The sequence below is a fragment of the Lynx canadensis genome, chromosome A3, assembly GCF_007474595.2.
Source record: "Lynx canadensis isolate LIC74 chromosome A3, mLynCan4.pri.v2, whole genome shotgun sequence".
In the NCBI taxonomy this organism is placed as follows: Eukaryota; Metazoa; Chordata; class Mammalia; order Carnivora; family Felidae; genus Lynx; species Lynx canadensis.
This window is the reverse complement of record NC_044305.1, coordinates 45,238,491-45,260,910: the sequence shown is the minus strand read 5'-3', so window position 1 is coordinate 45,260,910 and position 22,420 is coordinate 45,238,491. Positions and strand designations below refer to the sequence as shown.

Sequence of the window (22,420 nt, the reverse complement as noted above, 5' to 3'; positions counted from 1 at the left end):
TGATAATAAACTCTATGTATAGAAGATGTTAATTTTGATAAGTTTTGACATAGGTGTACACCTATGAAATCATTACAACAGTCAAGATCATGAACGTAGCCATCATTCCCAATGGTTTCCTCATGCCTTTTTCCCACCCCCCTGCCAAGTTCCCAGGTAACCACTGATCTGCTTTTTATCATTATAGATTAGTTTGATTTTCTAGAGTCTCATAGAAATAGAATCATGCAGTATATACTCTCCTTTGGCTTCTTTCATTCAATAAAATTATTTTGAGATTCATCTGTGTTGATGTATATCTTAATAGTTCATTTCTGAGTAGTGTAGTATTTCATTGTATAGTTATACTATAGTTTATCTGTTCACCTGTTGATGGGCATTTGGGCTGTTTCTAGTATTTGCATACAAGTAGAACTACTGTAAACATTTGTATACAAGTCTCTATGTAGACATGTACTTTCCTGTCTCTTGAGAATGGAATGGCTGAATCATATAAAATTATATGTTTAATTGACAGACTGCTTCCCAGAGTGGTTGACATTCCCACCAGTAGTATGAGAGTTCCAATTACTTTACGTTCCTATCAACACTTAGTATCATCAGTCTTTTTATTTCAGTGGTAGTACTACCTTGCTGTGGTTTTAATTTTCATTTCTCTAATGACAAATGACTTTGAACATTTTTCCTCTGCTATTTGCCATCTGTATGTCTTTGGCAAAGTGTACGTATGAATTGATTGACCACTTTTAAAAAAAAATTTAGTTTGGGGCGCCTGAGTGGCTTAGTTGGTCAGCATCCCGCTTCGGCACAGGTCATGATCTCTCGTAGTTTATGGGTTCAAGCCCTGCGTCGGGCTCTGGGCTGACAGCTCAGAGCCTGGAGGCTGCTTCAGATTCTGTGTCTCCCTCTCTCTCTCTGCCCCTTCCCTGCTCACATTCTGTCTGTCAATCTCTCTCTCTCTCAAAAATAAATAAACATTAAAAAAAATTTTTTTAATTTAGTTTGTCTTCTTAATATTGAATTTTAAAAGTTCTTTACGTATTCTGGATTTATGTGCTTTACCTGATATGTGACTTGGAAATATTCTCTCCCTATCTCTGACTTGTCTTTTCATTGCTTTACTTGTGTCCTTCAAAGATTCAAAGTTTCTAATTTTGATAAATTCCAGTTTATTGGTTTTTCTATTATGGATTGTGATTTTGGTGTCCTGTCTAAGGAATCTTTGCCTAACCCAAGATCACAAAGATCTTCTATGTTTTCTTCTAGAAATTCTATACTTTATATGTTTCATATTTAGTTCCCTGATTCCTTTTGAGATTAATTTCAAATTCCTCCAGTGGACTGCGTTCCTTTGTGCTTATTGTAAATATTATAGTGCCAGAAAGTTCTGTGTTCCTGCTCCACTGGCAGCTGGCAGCACGGCTTACACACCATCAGCACCCTAAAGGGTGTTTCTCTGTGTTCTTGTACCCTTCCTGGTGGTATACTGTCTTTGCTTATTAATTGGTTTGAGGCATGATATACAGAGGGAGTTTTTTAAAAATAAAAACCACACAAGAATCAGTTTTATAATGTTAAAGTTATATTAGAACTATCTTTATGAACTAGTGACCTTAAAAAGTGTCTAAAAGATTGCCACTTCATCAAGAGAAATCGTCAAGCAAGGCAGTTCTCACAATTGAAAATGACATTGGCAAAGAAGATTTTGAAAATCTTGATGAATTTGTTTCATTAAAGCCAGGAGAGTAAAATTGTAATACATTCTGTGTTATAAACAAAACTTAAGCTAATGTGAGTTTTAATAATTTTCGATTGTTCAATATTGAGTTTTTTGTTTTTCAATGTTTTTTCAATGCTTAAATGTTCTGGGAAAAAATTAACCATTAAAAATATATGAAAACATATCTATAGTGGTACACAGTTTTCCTTTTATGTTAGGCTCCAGTATGACTCAGCTGAACACTGATACTTATTTAAAACTTTAATAATGTTCATCATGGGTTGTTTGGCACTAATTTTGATTTTTAGAAACTATTGTATTAAAATATTATTTTTTTTTATTATTGAGTTTTCTTGTGCAGACCCCTCACTCTTCTTGTCCTAGACCCAGCCCTCCTTAAAAGCAATAAGACTTACATTAAAAGGATGTTTATAAAATACAATAAAAGCCAGTAGAAGTTAGAAGTTCATAGAATCAGTCCAACTAATTAGATTTTATTTACTCATTTATTCACTCTTCCCTCACATGAATCAATATAGTGGCAATCAGTAGGGTTGAAGAGGCACCTAAAATTTGGGAGTGGGTATAATTATAGTTTGGATGGGATATTTAAAATTCCAAACAGATGTGATATAGAGAGAGAAACTTTTTGAAATTAAAATGAAAAAGATTACATAATGGTAGTTAGAGTAGCGGTATCTTTGTGAACTTTGGGCCTTAGGAAATGCCTAAAGTAGCCAGGCAAGGCTCTCTGGTATTTATCACCAGTTTTCATGTTGAAACACTATTCTGTGTGCTCCTACTGCACAAGTTTTCTTTCTAATGCTGTTCTTATTTAAAAAGAGTTTCTTAGAGAATAGCTGATGCCTTATCTTATGGGGAAAATGTGTTTTTCATATACCAGGCACTGTTCTAAGCATTTATATATGTTAACTCATTTAAACTTCATTAATAATTCCCCATGGTAGGCACTGTTATTATCCCATTTCACAGATGAGAAAACTCAGGCATAGGGAGATTAAGTAACTGACTCAGGTTATACAGTAAATGCAGAACCTAGATTTGAACCCTAACAATCTGACTTCTGAATCTGGCTCGTAAATGCCAAGCTATACTACTTCACATGTACAAGAGTTTCTTGCAAGATGGAAACATCAAACATGTATGTGTTTTCTATTGCTGCTCTAACAAATTACCAGGTTAATTTAAAAAAAAAAAAAAGTCAGGGACTGTTGGCCGATATGGGTCAAGACATTCTGTATGTCTCTTTGTAAAGTCTGTCCTATTTATAAGTATTTTTCTTCTTTCCATTGTAGAGAAGAGTGGATATGGGCAACTATGGGTAGTCCAAACATTAAAAATAAAACTGTAGACCCATTCAAAGTAGGGGAGGGGCTGATAAGCCCCAGTGGTCACGCACAATAACCAGGAGAAAGTGTTCCAAGAATGTGTTGCAAAATGATAGATTTGCCAGATGTCCAGGAGGAGAGCTGTGTGAGCGGACTTTAATCTCGAGTCTTTTGGGGAGTGGAGTGTCTGTTGGCCCTGCCAACCACGTGAGGTCCTCATGGGCATACTGGAGTCAATATTAAACTGAGGCAGACCAACCTTTGTCCAAGAATGGGTGAACATGGAGGCAAGGGACAAGGCCCCAGGTTAAGGAGAGGTGTGGGATAAAATAGTCCCATGAGAGCAGACACTTGAACCTTAGTTGTGAGAGAGATTAGCTCAATAAATGCTGGCTCTAGACCAAAAACATACTGGATATGGTTTGGTGACAGAAGTAGAGGGAGGAGGGCACTTTAACTTCTGTTAGTCATTCACAACCGTTGGTGATTTAGTGTTGTTGGTGACTTAGTGTTGTAACATAGTCATAACAATGGTGACTTTCCACTGAATCTTAGTGTTAAGTGTTATAAATAGCAACAGCAGTTACAAAATTGTGTGCATTTAACTAACATGTTGTATCTATCCACTTAAATATGACCTGTAGAAATTTATTGAGACTGGCTCTATTTCTTAGTGGAACATCTCTTGAAATACATTACTGGAGTAAATATGATTTGATGTGTGAGTTTTAATTATTGCATAAAACTTATCATCAGGAGATTGAAGTCATTTTTTTTCCCCAGAACTTTAGAAGAAAAGGTTCTCTTGCCTGACTTCCAATACATTTTTTTTATTTGTAAAGATTACTTCCTTCTTTAAGGTTAAGATTAGAGCCTACATATGATATTTAGGTGGGTTGCCAAGCCAACTCCATACTAAGACATGAACATGTTATAGAATAATATGTTTCCATCCTTGTAAGAGAGACTTTTCTAATTAAAGTGGGCAGCAGCACTGAAGTTTTTGCAGTTGAATGGTGTAGTTCTGAGTAAACGTTGATTCCTCCTCCTTGACAGTGACGAAAGAGCTCTGCTAGAGGATTTATTGATGGCCCGAACATATAAACGTGATTGTCACTGCAAGGAAACATGCTATCTTTAATATTTGCAAAATATTCTTGTAAAAATGTTTTATAAGCAGTAGTTTTATATTATTTTTACCTTTGGAGATTAGAAAAGAATCATTTATTTTATTCATGATGAGATGTTTGCACTAAATCTACTGTGGGTATATGTGTTACTTAATATCAGTCATTTTGACTATTTTAAGAGTTTTTTTTTTTTTTTAATTTTTTTTTTTCAACGTTTATTTTTTATTTTGGGGACAGAGAGAGACAGAGCATGAACGGGGGAGGGGCAGAGAGAGAGGGAGACACAGAATCGGAAACAGGCTCCAGGCTCTGAGCCATCAGCCCAGAGCCCGACGCGGAGCTCGAACTCACGGACCGCGAGATCGTGACCTGGCTGAAGTCGGACGCTTAACTGACTGCGCCACCCAGGCGCCCCAACTATTTTAAGAGTTTTGAAGAGTTTCACACTTAAAGCAATTTTATCTTAAAGATATCTCTCCTTCTGTGACATTGATTTTCTTTTCTTTTAAAAAAATGTCTTTTCTTTTGTCATAAGTATAATGAAATGTATGATGTATGATGTATAATGTATGATGTATAATGTGTGATGTGAAATGTATGATGTATAATGAAAAGTATAATGAAAAAATCTTTTCTTTTGTCATAAGTATAATTTTTCTTTCTAAAACTGACCTTTTAAAAATACATCTTAATCCACTCTGAGTTTTTTTTGTGTGTATGGTATAAATTTATATACTCTTTCTAACTCAGTGTTTTAAACTTTCAGGCTCAACTTTAAAGAAGCTTCTACACACTGGAAATTCTATTAAGGTATTTATTTTAGATGAATGTGCAATGTCATTTTGCAACATTCTTAAATTTACTAGTGCCGTAAAGTGACAAAATGAGGCCATTTGTAGAGAAAAAAGATCTTTAAAAACCACTTGACTTACTCTTTATTTTTAATTAAAACTAATATGGAGTTTATTAGTTGGAGTTTTTGTTCTTACATCAAAACTTATTGTGATATACATTTTAAATATTATTTGGGGAGAAGGGCTTAGGATTCAGAGTTTGGAATTTGGAGTTCTAATTTTGATTGTACTGCGTACAGTCAGGTAACCGTCAGCAAGGCGCTTGCTGCTCCAGTTTTATCCTCAGGAAAGGGAAGGGTTCCTCTCCAAGCCTCCGAGCTAACATGCTAGATTCCGTTCACCCCAGCAATCTTGTTAAAATTATAGTTGTCTCGGGGCGCCTGGGTGGCGCAGTCGGTTAAGCGTCCGACTTCAGCCAGGTCACGATCTCGCGGTCCGTGAGTTCGAGCCCCGCGTCGGGCTCTGGGCTGATGGCTCGGAGCCTGGAGCCTGCTTCCGATTCTGTGTCTCCCTCTCTCTCTGCCCCTCCCCCGTTCATGCTCTGTCTCTCTCTGTCCCCAAAATAAATAAGCGTTGAAAAAAAAAAAAATTAAAAAAAAAATTATAGTTGTCTCTGAATTACTTTTGCTGGTTTTGAGAGCCATTTTGGGAGAAAAGAGCAGCAGAGCCTTACTCTTGAATATTTGTTTGCAGCATAACTTTAGGTTAACATTGGCTTATTTTAAAACAAACATACCTTTTATAATGATATATAATACCATTTGATGCTAGATAAGATGACCCTAAAACATAAATGACAAAAGAAGCCAGCTGGGGATATATACTTTATGGAAGATGATTCACTTATAGCTAATTGAGTTATGTGTATGACTTTAATAAGTTCATATTAAATGGAATACTACTTAGCAATGAGAAAGAATGAAATCATGCCATTTGCAGCAACATGGATGGAACTGGAGGGTATTATGCTAAGTGAAATAAGTCAGTCAGAGAAAGACAGGCATCATATGTTTTCACTCATATATGGAACTTGAGAAACTTAACAAAAGACCATGGGGGAAGGAAAGGGGGAAAATAGTTACAAACAGAGAGGGAGAGAGGCAAACCATAAGAGACTCTTAAATACAGAGAACAAAATGAGGGTTGATGGGGGCTGGAGGAGAGGAGAAAATGGATGATGGGCACTGAGGAGGGCACTTGTTGGGATGAGCACTGGGTGTTGTATGTAAGCGATGAACCATGGGAATCTTCTCCCCACACCAAGAGCATACTGTACACACTGTATGTTAGTCAGTTTGATAATATATTAAAAAAATAAACATTGAAGACAACTAAAAAATAATAAGTCTGTATATTTTTTGTTTTATACCAGCTTAAACACTCATAGCTACTTAAATTTGGTGTGTTACTTCTCTTACACGTTGAAAAAAGGGGATGAGCTATTCCTAGCTTCACAACAGATTCCACATTTTATTCCTGTTTTAATTAATAGTCTTATAGTTAAAACCTAATCAGGTTGTGACTTTATGTTATTATTGGCCTTATTTATATTTTGTTAACTTAAATACAGTTATCCTAAAAAATTGGAGACATGATAGAATTTTGTAATTTTCCTCCTGTTAAATTTTCTGCAATTTGGTTAGATACGCATAGAGCCATGTCATGTTTTGTCTGTTATGTGTTCAGCAATGTCCCCACTTATATTGCCTACTTGGGGAGAAGTGGACAGGTGTGAGTGGTCATGCAGGTTTGTGCACAGCAGTGGTGTGTCCACGGGCATGTCTGAAAGTGTGCCCTGGAATCTACTGTTGATGTGTAGAACTGTCTCCAGACAGGGTGTCTGTCTCGGTGTATTTTACTTCTGTGGGGAGTCAGCCAAACTTGCTTTTTTTTTCTTTTTTTCTTTTCACTTCACTTCATTTCACTTCACTTCACTTCACTTCACTTCTTTCGTCTTTCCTGCAGAGCCTCATGTTTGACTTAAACACTTGCTCTGGAAGAATCTGCACTACCTTGGTATAGTTGAAAGGAGATCAGGCAGTCCCTCAGTTGCCTGCATTTGGAGCTCACTGCATCTTGCAGCTTCATCTGACATTTTTTTCATCTCTTCAGAGCACATGAAGGTGGTAGAGAGAATGGAGTAGGGACATAAGGCAGGGAAGCTGGAGAGCTGCCCAATCCCATTGAGCCAGGTCTTCAAGGTCTTGTTTAGCTCTAAGTGTTCAGATTTTCAAGAACATTACATTATACATGTACATATTGTAGTGACATGACAAAAACTCTATTCAAAACATAGTGTAAACTTGGAGGAAGATTATCTTTGCATTGTTTTCATGGGTAACCAATTGATGATATGGGCACTGTTGTAACTCTCTTAACCCTATACCAGTACTTTGTGGTAAATTCTATTACCCTATTTTACAGAGGGGGAGACTAATGCATAGAGAAGTTAAGCAGTCCTCCACTGGTCACAGCTAAGCTAAAGTAGCAGAGCCTGAATTTGAACCCAGGCCCTGTGGCTCCATAACCCACACTCTTAACCCTTGTGTTTATTGCAGCATGCCTGCTTGTCACTAAGAAGAACTTGGTACCGTAATTCGACAGTACCTTTAACTTCTGGTTTTTCTTTCTCAGAACTGATTCTGCATTGCAGTGCATCTCTGCGTATACATTTGGGTGTTTAATTTTGTTGCCTTTAATTCTGCTTTTAGATAAGATGTGAAGGGATCAGGCTGTTTCTTCTGTGGCTTCAAGCACTTCAGACAAACTGTGCAGAAGAGCAGGTGCTGATTTTTGCTTGCCTTGTGCCTGGTTTCCCAGCAATCATGTCATCCAGAGGGCCCTGTACGCTGGAGACACTCATCAGTCCTAGCCCTAGTGGAGCTGATGGTGAGTAACTTTAGCAGATCTTACAGGCTGGAATGACTCTTGAAGTTACATTGAGGAATTCCTTGGTTTGTCATTATCCTACATAGAAATCTTTATTTCACAGATGGTTCAGAGGAGGAGTTATTTTCTGCTCATATTCACAGTAAAGTCTTAAAGACATTAGAATTGAAAGAATTGGAGCCTATTTTATATGAAACGATGACAGGAGAAATTTCCTGAAGTGGTGGAAACAAGAATGGAAGGGAGGGGACAGATGTTGGCAATAGCAGGAAGTAGAGACACGTGGTATGTCTGGAGTGTTTTTGTGGCTGTTAATGAGATTTAAATCCGCCATCCCAAACTACTGTCTATTGTCCTCCTCAGATTGTTTCATGAGCGGACATTCATCTGCTCACCCAGGCTCTTTTTTGCCAGCTGTGTATTTCATGCAGCATTCATGGAAGGACAATAGTGGCCTCCTGGGAGTATTAATAGCAGCCATTTGTGTCTTGTGAATTTTCAAGAACTTGCCAGTTAGGGCCATTGCTTTATTAATGCATGTTACTTTATTGCCCAATGACAGGTACTTGATCTTAGGCTGACCAAAGCAGAATTTGAAAGAGAAAAGAATGGTTTAGTGGGAGAGGTGGTTTCATGAGCATTTGTACCATATTTCTAAGCCCTTCATGTACACTGGCTTGGAGTATAGTGTGAGCAGTTCCAGTGGAGGGATAGATGTATGTTAATAGAGACCATTTAAAAACAGAAACAAAACCCTCTTTAACTTTGGTGAAAGAGCCCTGCTTTTTTTTTTCCCACTCTGCAGCAAAGGTATATCCAGAAGAAATCACTCCACTCCTACCAGCCATATCGGGGGAAAAAATTGCTGAGGACCAAACATGCTTTTTTCTTCAAATACTATTGAAATATATGGTTATTCAGGTAAGAGAAAAATCATGGGATAATTCAGTAATGGTCTTACTCTCTGTGGGAAAGAGAAAGCATTTGTACCTTTGCTTTTTACTTTGAGGTGATTTTATATGATACTAAAAATAGAGTATGTACCGGGTCACATCAGCAGAGACCTGGCATATGTACTATTTTGTGTAAGTGTGTATATCACGGGAAGAATTCAGTTCTCCACCTACTTTTAGATCATTACCACATTCACACAGAACACTTCACTTCTGACACTTGTGGTTACCAAACGTGTGAGTGTTTTCCCCCATCAGACAACTCTGCCACACCAGCTGGATGTCCTACGGTTTATTTCTGCTTTGAGGCTGTCTGCTTGGAGATGGCATCAGATCCCGCAGGAGAAGGGCTCAGTCCCATGAGATGGTTCTGTCACAGTCAGGTGCCAGTTACTAGTGGTAGGCCCCAGGTTACCCACTGCTTCTATACAACTTGGCTACAAATCAGAGGTTCCCACAACTCCTTTTCAGGTTCAACTGATTTGCTAGAGTAGCTCGCAGAACTCCGGGAAACCTTTGTTTCCATTTACCACTTTATTAAAGTATGTGATAAAGGATACAGATGAGCAGCCAGATGAAGAGATACAAAGGGCACAGCCTGGAAGGGTCCCAAGCACAGGAATGTCTGTTCATGTGGAGTTGGGTTTCATTACCCTCTCAGTACATGGATATGTTGACTTACCTGGAAGCTCCCTGAAACCCTTGCCATTGGGATTTTTCTGGAGGCTTCCTTACATAGACATGCTCCATTTCTATCCCCTCTCCCCTCTGGAGAAATGGAAGGGTTGGGGTGGGGGTGCTGAAAATTCCAAGTTCTAATCACAGTGTGGTCTTTCTGGTGACCAGCCCTCACTCAGGAGCCATCCAGGAGCCCACCCAGAGTTGTTTTACTAGAACAAAAGATGCTCCCAGTGCTCTTACCTCTTAAGACATGACAAGAGTTTTAGGGGCTCTATGCCAGGAAGTGGGGGCAGAGAGCCATATATATTTTCTGTTTTCTCATAGTGTATTAATCTATTTTTGCCTCTTTGCCCCTTCCTGAACCCTGATCCCTAGGCTAGCAAGGTGGATGGAGGAGGAGGCAGGCCCAGAGGCTGAACAGGCGGATCTGGAAATAATAGGCAGAGCAGGCAGGAAAATTTGGGTGGGAGCACATAGAGGTGTTTCTTTGTGCTGTCAGCACAGGTCTGCTTGATGTCACAGGCTCCTTTCTCTGATGTTTACCAACTGAAAACAGAGCTAATATCATTAGTTTATGATTTCAGTGGGCGATCTCTTTCTCTTGGTCTACATTTCTAAGCATTGATATGGTTCAAAACTACTGGATTCCTTTCTTTTGGGAAACACTGGTCATCCCTGAGTTCTTCCTGGGAACTCTGTCCAATCTCTGTGTCCTCCACAACCAAGTTTGTTGATGTCATAATCTCTGCTAAATCCACTTCCTCACCTGACACTCACTGCTACCTGCCTCTGCCCTGTCCCTGCTAAGACGGAGGCCCAAGATCGTGAAGGAGGTCTAGTGGTCAAGTCTAGAGGAAGGACACTTTAGTTTTTGCCCTACTCAAATCATCTTTCAGGTGATTTGACGGTGACTGCCCCTTCTTCGTGATATTCTCTCCTCTCATGTTTTCTTCCTGCTTTCCTCCTCCCCTTTTATTTCTTGCCATTTTTCTTTGGGGACTGTCTCTGTCTGCTGTTTCTCAAGATTCATTCCTTGGCTCCCTTTCTGACTACTCTGTCCTGTTGGGCAATCTTGTGTACTCTCCTCTCCCATTTCCTTTAGCCAGCACCAGAAACACAAGGACTCCAAAATCCTAAGAGCAGGCTGGCGTATTCTGTTGTCTTCTGGAAACTCTGCATTTCCACCTGCAACTCAAACCACCTGTTCAGAAGTGGTAGGGCATTCCATCTGTCCCAGGAGATCAGCATGAAGTATTGAGAACTTGGATGTGTTGGTGTACTTGGGTCTCATTCTAGATATGTCACTAATGAGCTGTGTGACCTCAGATAAGTCACACAATCCCCAGAATCCCAGTGGAGGAAGGATGCCGGTGATATAAGGTGGTGGTTTTTATGCAGATTGTGCATAAATCATGTGCAGAATTGTATGTTCATGTCCATCCCTCTCTTTTTCTCTCCCTTTTCTCCACTGGCTCACCCCAGAGAACTTCTGATATACTCTGTGTATTAGAACTTCTGACAGGTCACAGACACTGAGCCCCTCTGCCCCAGGGGCATTCAAAGTTCCACATCCCTTTACCTCAGATGCTGCACAAAGTATTTTCATTTTCTAAGTGGGCTGCATCATGAAGGAAGTTGGGAAGCTCTGCTTTAGAGCACTCTGTGTTCTAACAAGTACTAAGAACTAGTAACAGGTACAGGTGGACTGGCAGGCCTGGCTTATCTTAGCCTGTGGAGTGCTTTTAATAAGGAGAATGCACTTTCCGAGTTTCCATAGCTTTGCCTTTTAATGATACTGATTTTGCATGAAATCCTTGCAAGGGGTTATTTCTTTATTTCCTGTTTATTATAGGCGTGCCTGGGTGGCTCAGTCGGTTAAGCATCTGACTTCGGCTCAGGTCATGATCTTGTAGTTCATGGGTTCAAGCCCCGCATTGGGTTTTGTGCTGACAGCTCAGAGCCTGAAGCCTGCTTCTGATTCTGTCTCCTCCACCCCCTCTGCCCCTCCCCCACTCACACTGTGTCTCCATCTCTCAAAAAGTGAATAAACATTAAACAAAATTTTAAAAAATTCCTGTTGCTTATAAATGGCCTTTTTTGTGTTAAAAAAAAAAAAACCCACCAGATTACATCTGACTAAATGTTTAAGGGCAGAAAGAATATTAAATCCTTATAGAGAACATGTGGGGAAAAATAAGGGCATGATGTAGTAGAGCCAGTTTAAAAAGATAGGATATCATTGTGTGATTTTTTTTTTATACTCAGTAAAACCGTGTTTCACGTAGTTACCATTTTGGTCATGGGTTTTGGTTGTAATTATATTGAAAACTTTTAATGTTAAAAAAAAACTTGCATTCCCTTAGGTCTTTTCTTTGAAGCTTTTATTCTTGTCGTTTGAGTTTTAAGATACAATTTCATTACATGACTGTCAACATTATTTGTCAAAATATTTTTTTGTGTGTTTAGAACAGGAATTTTAATAAGATAACAGCATTTCAGTTTAGTATACATTAAGTTGAAATGTAAATGTACATATGTTCTTTTCCACATATTATCCAAAGGCTGCAAGCTTGGAGTGGAAGAATAAGGAGAATCAAGATACTGGTTTTACATTTCTTTTTACATTGTTTCGAAAATATTATCTTCCTCATTTATTTCCAACATTTACTAAGTTAACAAACATCTACAAACCTGTACTTGGTAAGTACATTGGGTTGTATCTAGAGGATGTCCACAGGGAAGCTGTTCAGTCTCTTTCAAAGTGGCCTTTGATTATTTTTAAGTAAAATAGCCATTTTATTCTTATATTTAATGGTAACTTTATTGCAAGAGGCTTAAAGTTTCCTAGTAAATGATTTTACCTATTTGTACAAGCTTCAAGAGGTACCTCATCTCACAGCAATAAAGGGGACTATGGCTCCTGTACTCAGAATAATTTGACATGTGTTATGGGTTTTTGGTTGTAATTATATTGAAAACTTTTAATGTTAAAAAAAAAAACTTGCATTCCCTTAGGTCTTTTCTTAGGAGTGGCGGGGTATGGTGAGACCCCAGACCTTGCTCAGTGGCTAGGCAAGCCAGCCCAGGCTACACAGCTGCCCACAGTAAGCCCTTTTATACTGGATCTTCCATCCAGCAGGTGCTGCTTATAGCTTGTGGCGGGACCGATGCTAGGGCAGTTAGGCACCCCAGGGACAGTAAGCTCCAGAAAGGAAGGAAACATAAGGGAGTTTCTAACTTAGCTGATAAAGTTTTTCTTCTATAAAAAATGAGGGCATGGGGCACCTGGGTGGCTCAGTTGGTTAAGCATCTGAGTTGGGCTCAGGTCATGATCTCACAGTTTGTAGGTTCAAGCTCCGCATCGGGCTCTGTGCTGACAGCTCAGAGCCTGGAGCCTGCTTCGGATTCTGGGTCTCCCTCTCTCTCTCTCTGCTCCTCCCCCTCTTGCACTCTGTCTGTCTCTCTCTAAAATAAATGTTAAAAAAATTTTTAAAAAGGAAAAGAAATGAGGGCTCATAGGACAGAAGCACCCTTAGATTGGTGGCAGTGGGGGGCAAATTTTTCTCTCCCTATTGTTTTAAAGCAGTTGAAATTAGTTAAGATGAATAATCAAGAACAATTTTGTTTATTTTTGTTTATTTAATTTTGAGAGAAAAAAACAGCATGAGTGGGGGAGGGGCAGAGAGGGGAAAGAGCAAATCCCAAGCAGGCTCTACACTGTGAGTGCAGAGCCCAATGCAGGGCTTGAACCTATGAACTTGATATCATAACCTTTCCTGAAGTCGGATGCTTAACCAATTGAGCCACCCAGGCACCCGGGATCAGGAACAATTTTGGAAGGGGAAGATCACGACAGACGTTAATCCATCTGGAGAATGTGGACTACTAATTCAGTTGTCTTAGGGTGTTTATTTACACATACACACACACAAACACACATGCATCCTTGGAGAAGGGAAAAATAGCAAAAACTTGGTGCATTTTGAAAGATGTAGAAGTACTAAACTTTAGAGGTACTGAGATGTGTATTTTGTTAACTATATGTGGGTATATTTTTTCAGAATTTGTTTCTGATTTTATAGTCTATATTCATGTAGAAAACATATTATTAATGTGCTGAAATTAAAAGTTATTTGTTGAGAACTGCTTCATGCAGGTTTCTCCAAGTGGATACAAGTTAGTATGAGAATTGGACATACAGCAAGTAGTATCTCAAACCCAACATCATGTAATTTTTTGTATTGATTATGGAATTTAAAGATTGAGGAATGGACCTCTTATTAATTTGTCTGATACCTCAAAGATGAATTCTTTCTAACATAAAGTAGATTGTATTGATTTTATTCTTTGGATTCATCTAAAGGGAAAAGGATATAAGACTAAAAGTCCAGTGGATTATGGTTAGTGTAGTATTGGATGTTAAAATACCTAAAATGATGAAAAAATGTGTATATGTGCTTTTATTTTTTTGTCATAAAATAAGATTAAATTATTTTGTCATAAAATAAAGATAAAATAAACTATAATATATGTGAAAATATTTTTAGGCTTATAATCTGTCATTTCTCAAATTTGTTAAAAAGAGTTGTTAGCTTAGTACTTCCACAGCTATATACCACAGTTGTAACAAGCACACAACAGCAGTACCCACCATCCCATCTTGGTCAGGTTGCAAGGCAGAATCAGAAACAAGCCTACCAAAAGATGTCATTTCTAATAATTTCTGGTTCTTTTTAGTCGCAGTTCAAACAGACAGATATTTATCTGCTTGGTTAAATTGAATCTTCTGTGGGGGTTACATTCACTAACCTGATATGTGCTGTTTTTTCTTCCAGACATCCCCCATATGAGACCAAAGCCAGTGTACATTACTACAACTCGAGACAATGAAAACATTTACAGTACAAAAATTCCATACATGGCAGCTCGCGTTGTTTTTATTAAGTGGATTGTCACTTTCTTTTTGGAAAAAAAGTATTTAACTACAACACAAAACACTAAAAATGGAGTTGATGTGTTGCCCAAAATCATACAGGTATGCCATTCATCATGTTCTTTTACTTAGGTAGGAATACACTAACACATGCCAAAGTAATTGGTTATTAGGGTTCTTGGTTCTTAAGGGATGTTGGTTATGGGGACTGGTTTATTGGTGGCTTTGTCTGTGTTGCTGAGGTGTCAGGGGAAGCTCTGAGGCCGCACTCTCAGTGCTCAGTTGACACTGCCATGACAAGGCAACCTTGGGGGCCAAGGAGACATTCTGAGAGATGGCTGTTGTGTGCACACTCCTGACTCTCTCATTTTCCCTCTTTTGCTCAAGTACCAGTGACCTTGGAGCATAAGACCAGGGGCCTGTGTTGGCTTCCCCAGTCCCCAATAACAGGAAGACCCTCAGGAATCACACAGGTGGGCCATGGAGAGGACCCATGAGACTGCCAAATGCCCTCTGGGATCTCAGGGGAAGGAGTGGAAGACCATCTCAGGATTTCAGAGTGCTTGTTAAGCCCTGATAGAATCCCTGGAAGAGAAATCTGTCTCTCCCCGAGGCCTTTAGTGAAGACCTCTTTCTGTATGGGGCCTGTAGTGTACCTACTCTCTTTTGCAGCCTTAGTCCTGCACAAATGGCTGAGTTACTTTCCCAGAAGGCTGAGTTACTTAGAGACTTTGCACCACGTAGAGCAGGACCACGTGGGGAAGTTTGAGAGCAGCCACTCCACAGCAGGGTAATGGTTTTATGCAGAAAGTGAGGTCCACTTAGAGCAGGTTTGCTGATACTCTGGAGTTTCCAGAAGTGTGACCTAGGCCTGAGCTGGGAGAGTGCACACAGCTGAGTGATTATTAGCACCTTGATGAGGGAGCACCAAACTGAGGTCCAGAGCATGTGGCCCCATTGATAAGAACTGACTGAAGAACTGGAGAATCTTGTTTCAAAGATGTCTGAGGGGGATACAATTCCAGTAAAAGCAACAAAAGACTTAATGAAAGTTTTAAAAGAAAGCTTTAAAAAACCATTAATTTAGGGGCACCTGGGTGGCTCAGTCGGTTGTGCATCCGACTTTGGCTCAGATCATGATCTTGCAGTTTGTGAGTTCGAGCCCCACGTCGGGCTCTATGCTGATAGCTGGGAGCCTGGAGCCTGCTTTGGATTCTGTGTCTCCCTCTCTCTCTGCCCCTCCCCCACTTGTGCTCTATCTCTCTCTGTCTCTCAAAAATGAATAAATGTAAAAAAAAATAAAAAAAAACATTAATTTAAAAAACTATAAATTCATTAATTTAAAAATTTAATAAACTGGCGATTGTAATGATCTCTGCTGAGAACAAAGTTGATTTTCCAAAGAAATATCCTACAATATTGAGGAGAAATTCAAAGAGATGAAAATCAGAAGTTAATAAATAAGATCTGAGGACAGGCCCAGACCTACCTTGCACTTCATGAGGACAAAAGGAGAAAAAATCAGAAGTGATAATTGATCTAATGAAATGTTTACTTGAGCTGAAAAAAAGTCATGATTTAGACTAAAAAGGCCTTCGAGTGCCAGAGAGATCTAGCTAAACAGACACAGACCTAACAGACATTTGGCTTTCATTGATTAAGAAAAAAATTACACAGCCTTCCAGACAGAAACCACAGGTTCTTTTTAAGAAATGAGACTGCATAACATTGAATATCGAATCTAATCTATAGCCCTGAGAGCTCAAAGAACTCAGTCTCTCTCTGTCTCTCTTTCTCTCTGAACTTTGATTTGTATCACATACATAGTCAGATGTCAGATTGATTTAATTTCTAAATTGTTTAAGGTCTAAATATAAGAACAAAGCAATAAATTTGGGAGAAAATCTAGGGGAACATATACATTTGGGAAGTGGTAGACTACGTTAGGTAGAGACAAGACCCACAAGCCATAGAAGAAATGAGGTTCCACCTTATTTAAAAAATGTGAAAAAGGTTTGTATGTGCAAAGATAGAGTAAAGCCACACACAGACTGTGAAAAGTATTCATGACATCTTAGCTATTAAAAGAGTTCATGCCTCTAATATAGAGAGAGTGCCTACAAATTGACAAGAAGACAAACAATTCAACTCAAAAACAATTCAAAACAGACAAAAGGAGATAAAACAGAAGTTCACAGAAGAGGAAATAAAAATGAGCCAAGATTTCACCATCAGTCAGGGGAACACGGTTCTGGACCGTTGAGAGACCTTTACTCACCCATCGGGTAGACAAAAACTAAAACTTATCAGGTAGACAAAAATTTGTATGAAATCATATATAAGAAACTCAGTCACACCCTTGATAAATTTTATATTACATCTTGTGTTGTTAGGTCAATTCAGAGCAGTCTATTTAAAGGCTGTGACTTTTTCCTACCTGGTTTTAAAATTTTAGAAAACCGTCACCTGTATTTATTGAAAATAAGTTTCTCATTCTTGAAAAATACATTTGGTTGGTGAGAAGTAACAAGAATAGCAGATTAACCACTGCTTCAAGATTCTGATTTTTTTCCTTAAGTGGCCATTCACACTTGTGAGTCATCTACTTTTATTATCTGGTTTTTTAGTGTTATAAAAGCCTGGCCTCCTGAAGCAATTCGGATGGTTATATCATCCTAACAACAACAACAAAAAAACTCCATAACTCAAACTGTCTTAAAGATAAAAAAGAAACATTTTAATTTCATAAAATAAGCTCATGGCAGGGCTGGCAGAGAATATGGTTTACTCACACTCTTTCCATGATTCTCTACAGTCTCCCCTCCTCTGCCCTTTCCCTCTGGCAGGTTTGTCTTCAGCTTCCCCTCAGATTGTAAGATGGCTGCCAACAACTGGGGCACTGCCCTCCTTGTTCATATTCAGAGACAACCCAAAAATAAAAAGCTCTTCTCTTGATGAGATCCCATAGTTCATTTTTGTTTTTATTTCCCTTGCCTCTGGAGACATGTCTAGTAAGAAGTTGCTGCTGGGGCAATGAAAAAGAATGGAATCTTGCCATTTGCAACAATGTGGATGGAACTAGAGGGTATAATGCTAAGCGAAATAAGTCTGTCAGAGAAAGACAAATACCATGATTTCACTCCTCTTTGGAATTTGAGAAACACAACAGGTGAACACAGGGGAAGGGAAGGGAAGGGAAAAAATAAAAACGGAGAGGGAGACAAACCATAAGAGACTCTTAAAGAGAGAACAAACTCAGAGTTACTGGAGGGGATGGGCTAAATGGGTGATGGGCATTAAGGAGGGCACTTGTTGGGATGAGCACTGGGTGTATGTAAGTGATGAATCAGTAAATTATACTCCTGAAACCAATACTACACTGTGTGTTAACTTGAATCAAATTAAAAAAAAAAAAAAAAAGCCCATCCCTTCCCTTTTGTCTGAGTGGAACAACTTAGTTACTTGCCTCTTCTAGAACAATAACAAGGCACTGATTGCCTTAAAGCAATGTGAATGGCCCAGTAGGGACATGATTGGCTTCCAATCCCTGGTGCTGTGGATGGGGTCAGCTTCCTGTGAGTCACCTGGGCTGCAGGGGAGGAGGCACATGGAGCACCATGTATCCGTTAGGGAAGGGAATGGGTGATGGGAAGACAACTCTCCAGGCCCAGTGCTTTCACACCCCTGCAGATGGCTGCACCTAGAAATGGCCACTGCCATTGTGTAGACTATTAATATGCCTCACAGTAAGTTGTTGTAAGTTTTCTTTGCCACGGTAGCAAATTACCACAAAGTTTTAGTGGCTTGAAAGAACACAAATGTACTATCTTGAGTTTCTGGAGGTCTGAAGTCCAAAATCAGTGTCAGTGTGGTAAAATCAAGGTGTCTGTGTTTCTTCTGGAGACTCTAGAGGAGAATCCATTTCCTTTTCTCATCCAGCTTCTAGAGACTACCTGCATTCTGTGTTTCATGGACCTTCATCATGACACCTTCTGTCCCTGTTTCCATCTTCACATTGCTCTCTCTGTGTCTGATCCTCCTGCCTCCTTATAGATCCTCGTGATTACATTGGGACCACCCAGGTAATCTAGGATAATTTTCCCCTCTCACATCCTTCATTTAACCACATCTGCTAAATCCCATTTGCCATAAAAGGTAAGATACTCTAAGGTTCTGGAGATCAAGGCATGGTCATTATTCAGCAGACCACTTGTCTCCTGTAGTCCTTTCTGTGCCTGTACAGCTGTGTTCCCACCTCATCTCACATGTGTCCACTGTGTTCCTCTCTTTGTTTACAGTGTACCTGAGAAAAGGCAATTTAAGCACCTGAATATTAGATTTGGGGGGCAGAGTTGCGGGAGTAAAAGCACATATAATTTTGTCTCCTGAAATTTTTTATTTGGAATTTCAAATGTAATATAATTTTGCCTGTGTAAAGTGAATATCACTAAATGAGGTGATCCAAAATCTCTTTTCAAAGAATATGCTGCTCTTGTAAAAATCCCTTTAAAACAGTATTTTAAGTGCTGCTTCCAAATAGAGTTCACACTTTTGCCATTCTGTGTTAAAGGTCATAGATGAGAGATTGTGTGTGTCTGTGTGTGTGTGTGTTTTCCAAAGTGAATTTACTTCCGGATCTAGAATTAATACCTTTGACATTAGTTTTCATCAGGGAGGAAAGGAATCAATACATCGTCTAGACTTAGTTTTCTTACCACCTTGGAGAGTCTGGTTTAACAAATACTCTTGTTCAGTGGCATCATTCAGGGAGAACGAAAATATAGTTGCTCTCATATCCCATATATTGTGTTGGCAACAACAGTATAAACCTGAACATTCTTGGTGCATCATTTCAGCTGAAAATATTTTTAGTGAAGTATTATTTAGTCTTTAGTAATTCATTTTTTTTAAGTGTATTTTGCGAGAGAGCACACAAGTGAGGGAGAGGCAGAGAGGAGAGGGAGAGAGAGCATCTCAAGCAGGTTCCGCACTGTCATTGCAGAGCCCGATGGAGGGCTTGAACCCACAAACCATGAGATCATGACCTGAACTAAAGTCAAGAGTTGGATGCTTAACCAACTGAGCCACCCAGGTGCCCCAGTAATTCATTTTTGTATGAGATAAAAGTGCTTCAGTATACATTAGAGAAAGCAGAGGGGTGATTTTAAAATGTCAGCGGTGACCATTTTTTACCATTCTATAAGCGCATTAACTGACATTATAACCCATAAAATCCATTTGGGAATGTAAAAGAAAGTTTGAGATGGTATCAGTTGATCACATTTATTTGTGTTATAATTTTTTATTTATAATTTTACTAATTGTAAATCAGTTCTTCAATAATGATTCATGGGCTGTGGGTTTCCTGAAATTGTTGTATTTCGTGGGATGAACAGTTAGAAAAAGTGAATTACACAAATTGACAACCCTATACGAGTTTGTACGTTATACAAACTCATTTGTTTGTTGACTTCCACTCTAGTACTTTCTGTGTCCTAGAGCTCTGCCAAGGCAAATGCAGTCTGCCCCCAACCATGCAGGCAAATCATGACAAGGAAGTTGAGTGGCATCAGGCATCACCAATAGAAGGGCAGTTGCATCCTCTCGTTCCATACCTTCTTTGTGAGTGTCCCCGTTTAGTTTGACCCTGGGAGTGAACAAGTCTCAATATGAGCTGTCGGTTGAGAAGAAACCAGGGTGTTGGGGAGGGGTGATGGGAAGGATTAAGTGGCAGCCTGCATCGTGCAATTTCCTGAGTCCTGGCAGTGCAGGCCTGGTCTGCTTCAGATAGGTCTGTTTCACTGACGGAGGCTTCATCATGTGCCGAAGAAGTAAAAACTATTTTTGCATTTGCCACCAGAATCAACTAATACCAAATAGTAGTTGAGAATTCCAGCTTGGTTTTAGTGGGTGGAAAATGGACTCTCTCCATTATTAATTCTTACTTATGCTTTTACTGTTAATCTTCATGAAAGAGATAAGGAATGAGGAGACTTGGATTATCAATTGGCTTTCACTCTCATCACTCACTGCCATTATAAACGTCTGTCAGAACATAAAGATGTTTTTAGAAAGTGGCCTTTTGTGGGGAGAGTAGGGACTAAGGCTAAGGAAAGCATTGTTCTATCAAGAGAAGCTTTCAGTTTACAGTATGATGGGAAATCCATCTCTGGTGTTCTATTTGGATAACAGAACTCACTTTTCATTTTTTAAAGTTTATTTTAATTTTCTTAAATTGAAATACAGCTGACACAATGTTACATTAGTTTCGGGTGTACAACATAGAATTTGACCAGTGTGTATGTTATGCTGTGCTCACCTACCACCTGTCACCATGCAGTGCTATTAAATACCATCGACCATATTCCCTATGCTGTGCCTTTCATCTCCTTGACTTATCCATTCCATAACTGGAAGCCTGTACCTCTCACTCCCCTTCACCCATGTTGCCTGTCCTGTCATCCCCTTTGCTGGCAGCCACCAGTTCTTTGTATTTATGGGTCTATTTCTGGTTTTCTGTATGTTTGTTCAGAGTACATTTTTTAAATTACTTGGTACCTTTAAACCTATTTATTTATACTGTTTAAATTACCTAATAGTTGTGTTATCCAATTAGTTATCTAATGATTTCAAAACTTGGTGGCTTAAAACAATAGCCCTTTTGTCACACTAAACATTATACTTTTGGGGTAGGGAATTTGGGCAGGATTTAGTTGGTCAATTCTTGTGCTTCATGTGGTATTAAGTGAGGTCAGTGGGTGGTGGTCTTCAGCTGGTGGCATCTTGGTTCAAGATGACTATTCAAATGCCTGGATGCAGTTGGAAAGTAGGGTTCAGCAGGGCTTCTCTTTCCATGCAGTCTCTCTGGTAGGGTCGCGAGACTTCTTCCCTGGCTATTCAGGGCTCTATTAGCAAATGTTCCAAAAGATGGGAAGTGGAGCTGTCAGCCTTTTGGCCTGGGCCTGAAACTGGAACAGGTCTCTTCCACTCTATTACACTTGTTAACACAGTCACACAGCCTGTTGTAGATCAAATTTGTGGCCAATTTTTTTAAATTTTTTTAAATGTTTTATTCTTGAGAGAAAGAGAGACAGAGCATGAATGAGGAAGGGGCACAGTGAGAGACGGAGACAGAATCTGAAGCAGACTCCAGGCTCTGAGCTGTCATCACAGAGCCCGACATGGGGCTCAAACTCACGAGCCGTGATATCACGACCTGAGCCGAAGTCGGACGCTCAACTGACTGAGCCACCCAGGCGCCCCAAATTTGTGGCAGTTTTTAATTTGCTGCCATATGTGTATATATACATGAGGGTTTTTTCTTCTTTTTTTGCCTATGAGGAAAATGGGAGTTATTGATCAAAAAGTCACAGGTTATTGAGCCACAAGAGACATTAAACTTAATCCAACCTTTATATATCTATGCCTATATCTATATCTATATCTATATCTATCTATATATACACACATATATATACATATATATGTATATGTATGTATATATGTATGTGTGTGTGTATATATCAGAAAAATGAGTACAATTTTATTTTTCTACAGAAGATAGTTGATGCATCAGAAGGATGAAATAATTTCTATAGGACAGCTCATCTCACAGTATGACAGTGCCTTTGATAAGCCACACAGACTTAAATAGCTAAGGCATGAAGAGAAAAATTGTTATAAATATAATCTTCCATTAATTTTCCCTAGAGATTGCTATTTGGATATCTGCTTTCAAACTGTCCTTGGTAGTTACTGAAATTATTATTTTGTACTACTCATATGTTATCACTTTTGTAAAACATATTCACAGTGGGTAGAAGTTTAGTGGTATTTGGCTTATACATTTTTGACACTTAAAAAGTAATAGTGGAATTTATAAAAACAAAACAAAATTATATGTGTATTTTA

At 39.0% G+C, this 22,420-nt stretch overlaps 1 protein-coding gene across 3 annotated transcripts in view; it reads left to right on the top strand.

The window, feature by feature from the left end:
- RALGAPA2 (Ral GTPase activating protein catalytic subunit alpha 2) overlaps window positions 1-22,420 on the top strand; it is a 324,646-nt gene that overhangs the window by 63,046 nt on the left and 239,180 nt on the right. For all 3 annotated transcript variants that reach the window (XM_030310205.1, XM_030310203.1, XM_030310204.1), the window contains exons 5-9: window positions 4,966-5,009; window positions 7,765-7,942; window positions 8,748-8,863; window positions 12,138-12,276; window positions 14,412-14,611. In XM_030310205.1, coding sequence (XP_030166065.1) covers window positions 4,966-5,009; window positions 7,765-7,942; window positions 8,748-8,863; window positions 12,138-12,276; window positions 14,412-14,611 — 677 coding nt within the window. The remainder of the gene's footprint in view (window positions 1-4,965; window positions 5,010-7,764; window positions 7,943-8,747; window positions 8,864-12,137; window positions 12,277-14,411; window positions 14,612-22,420) is intronic.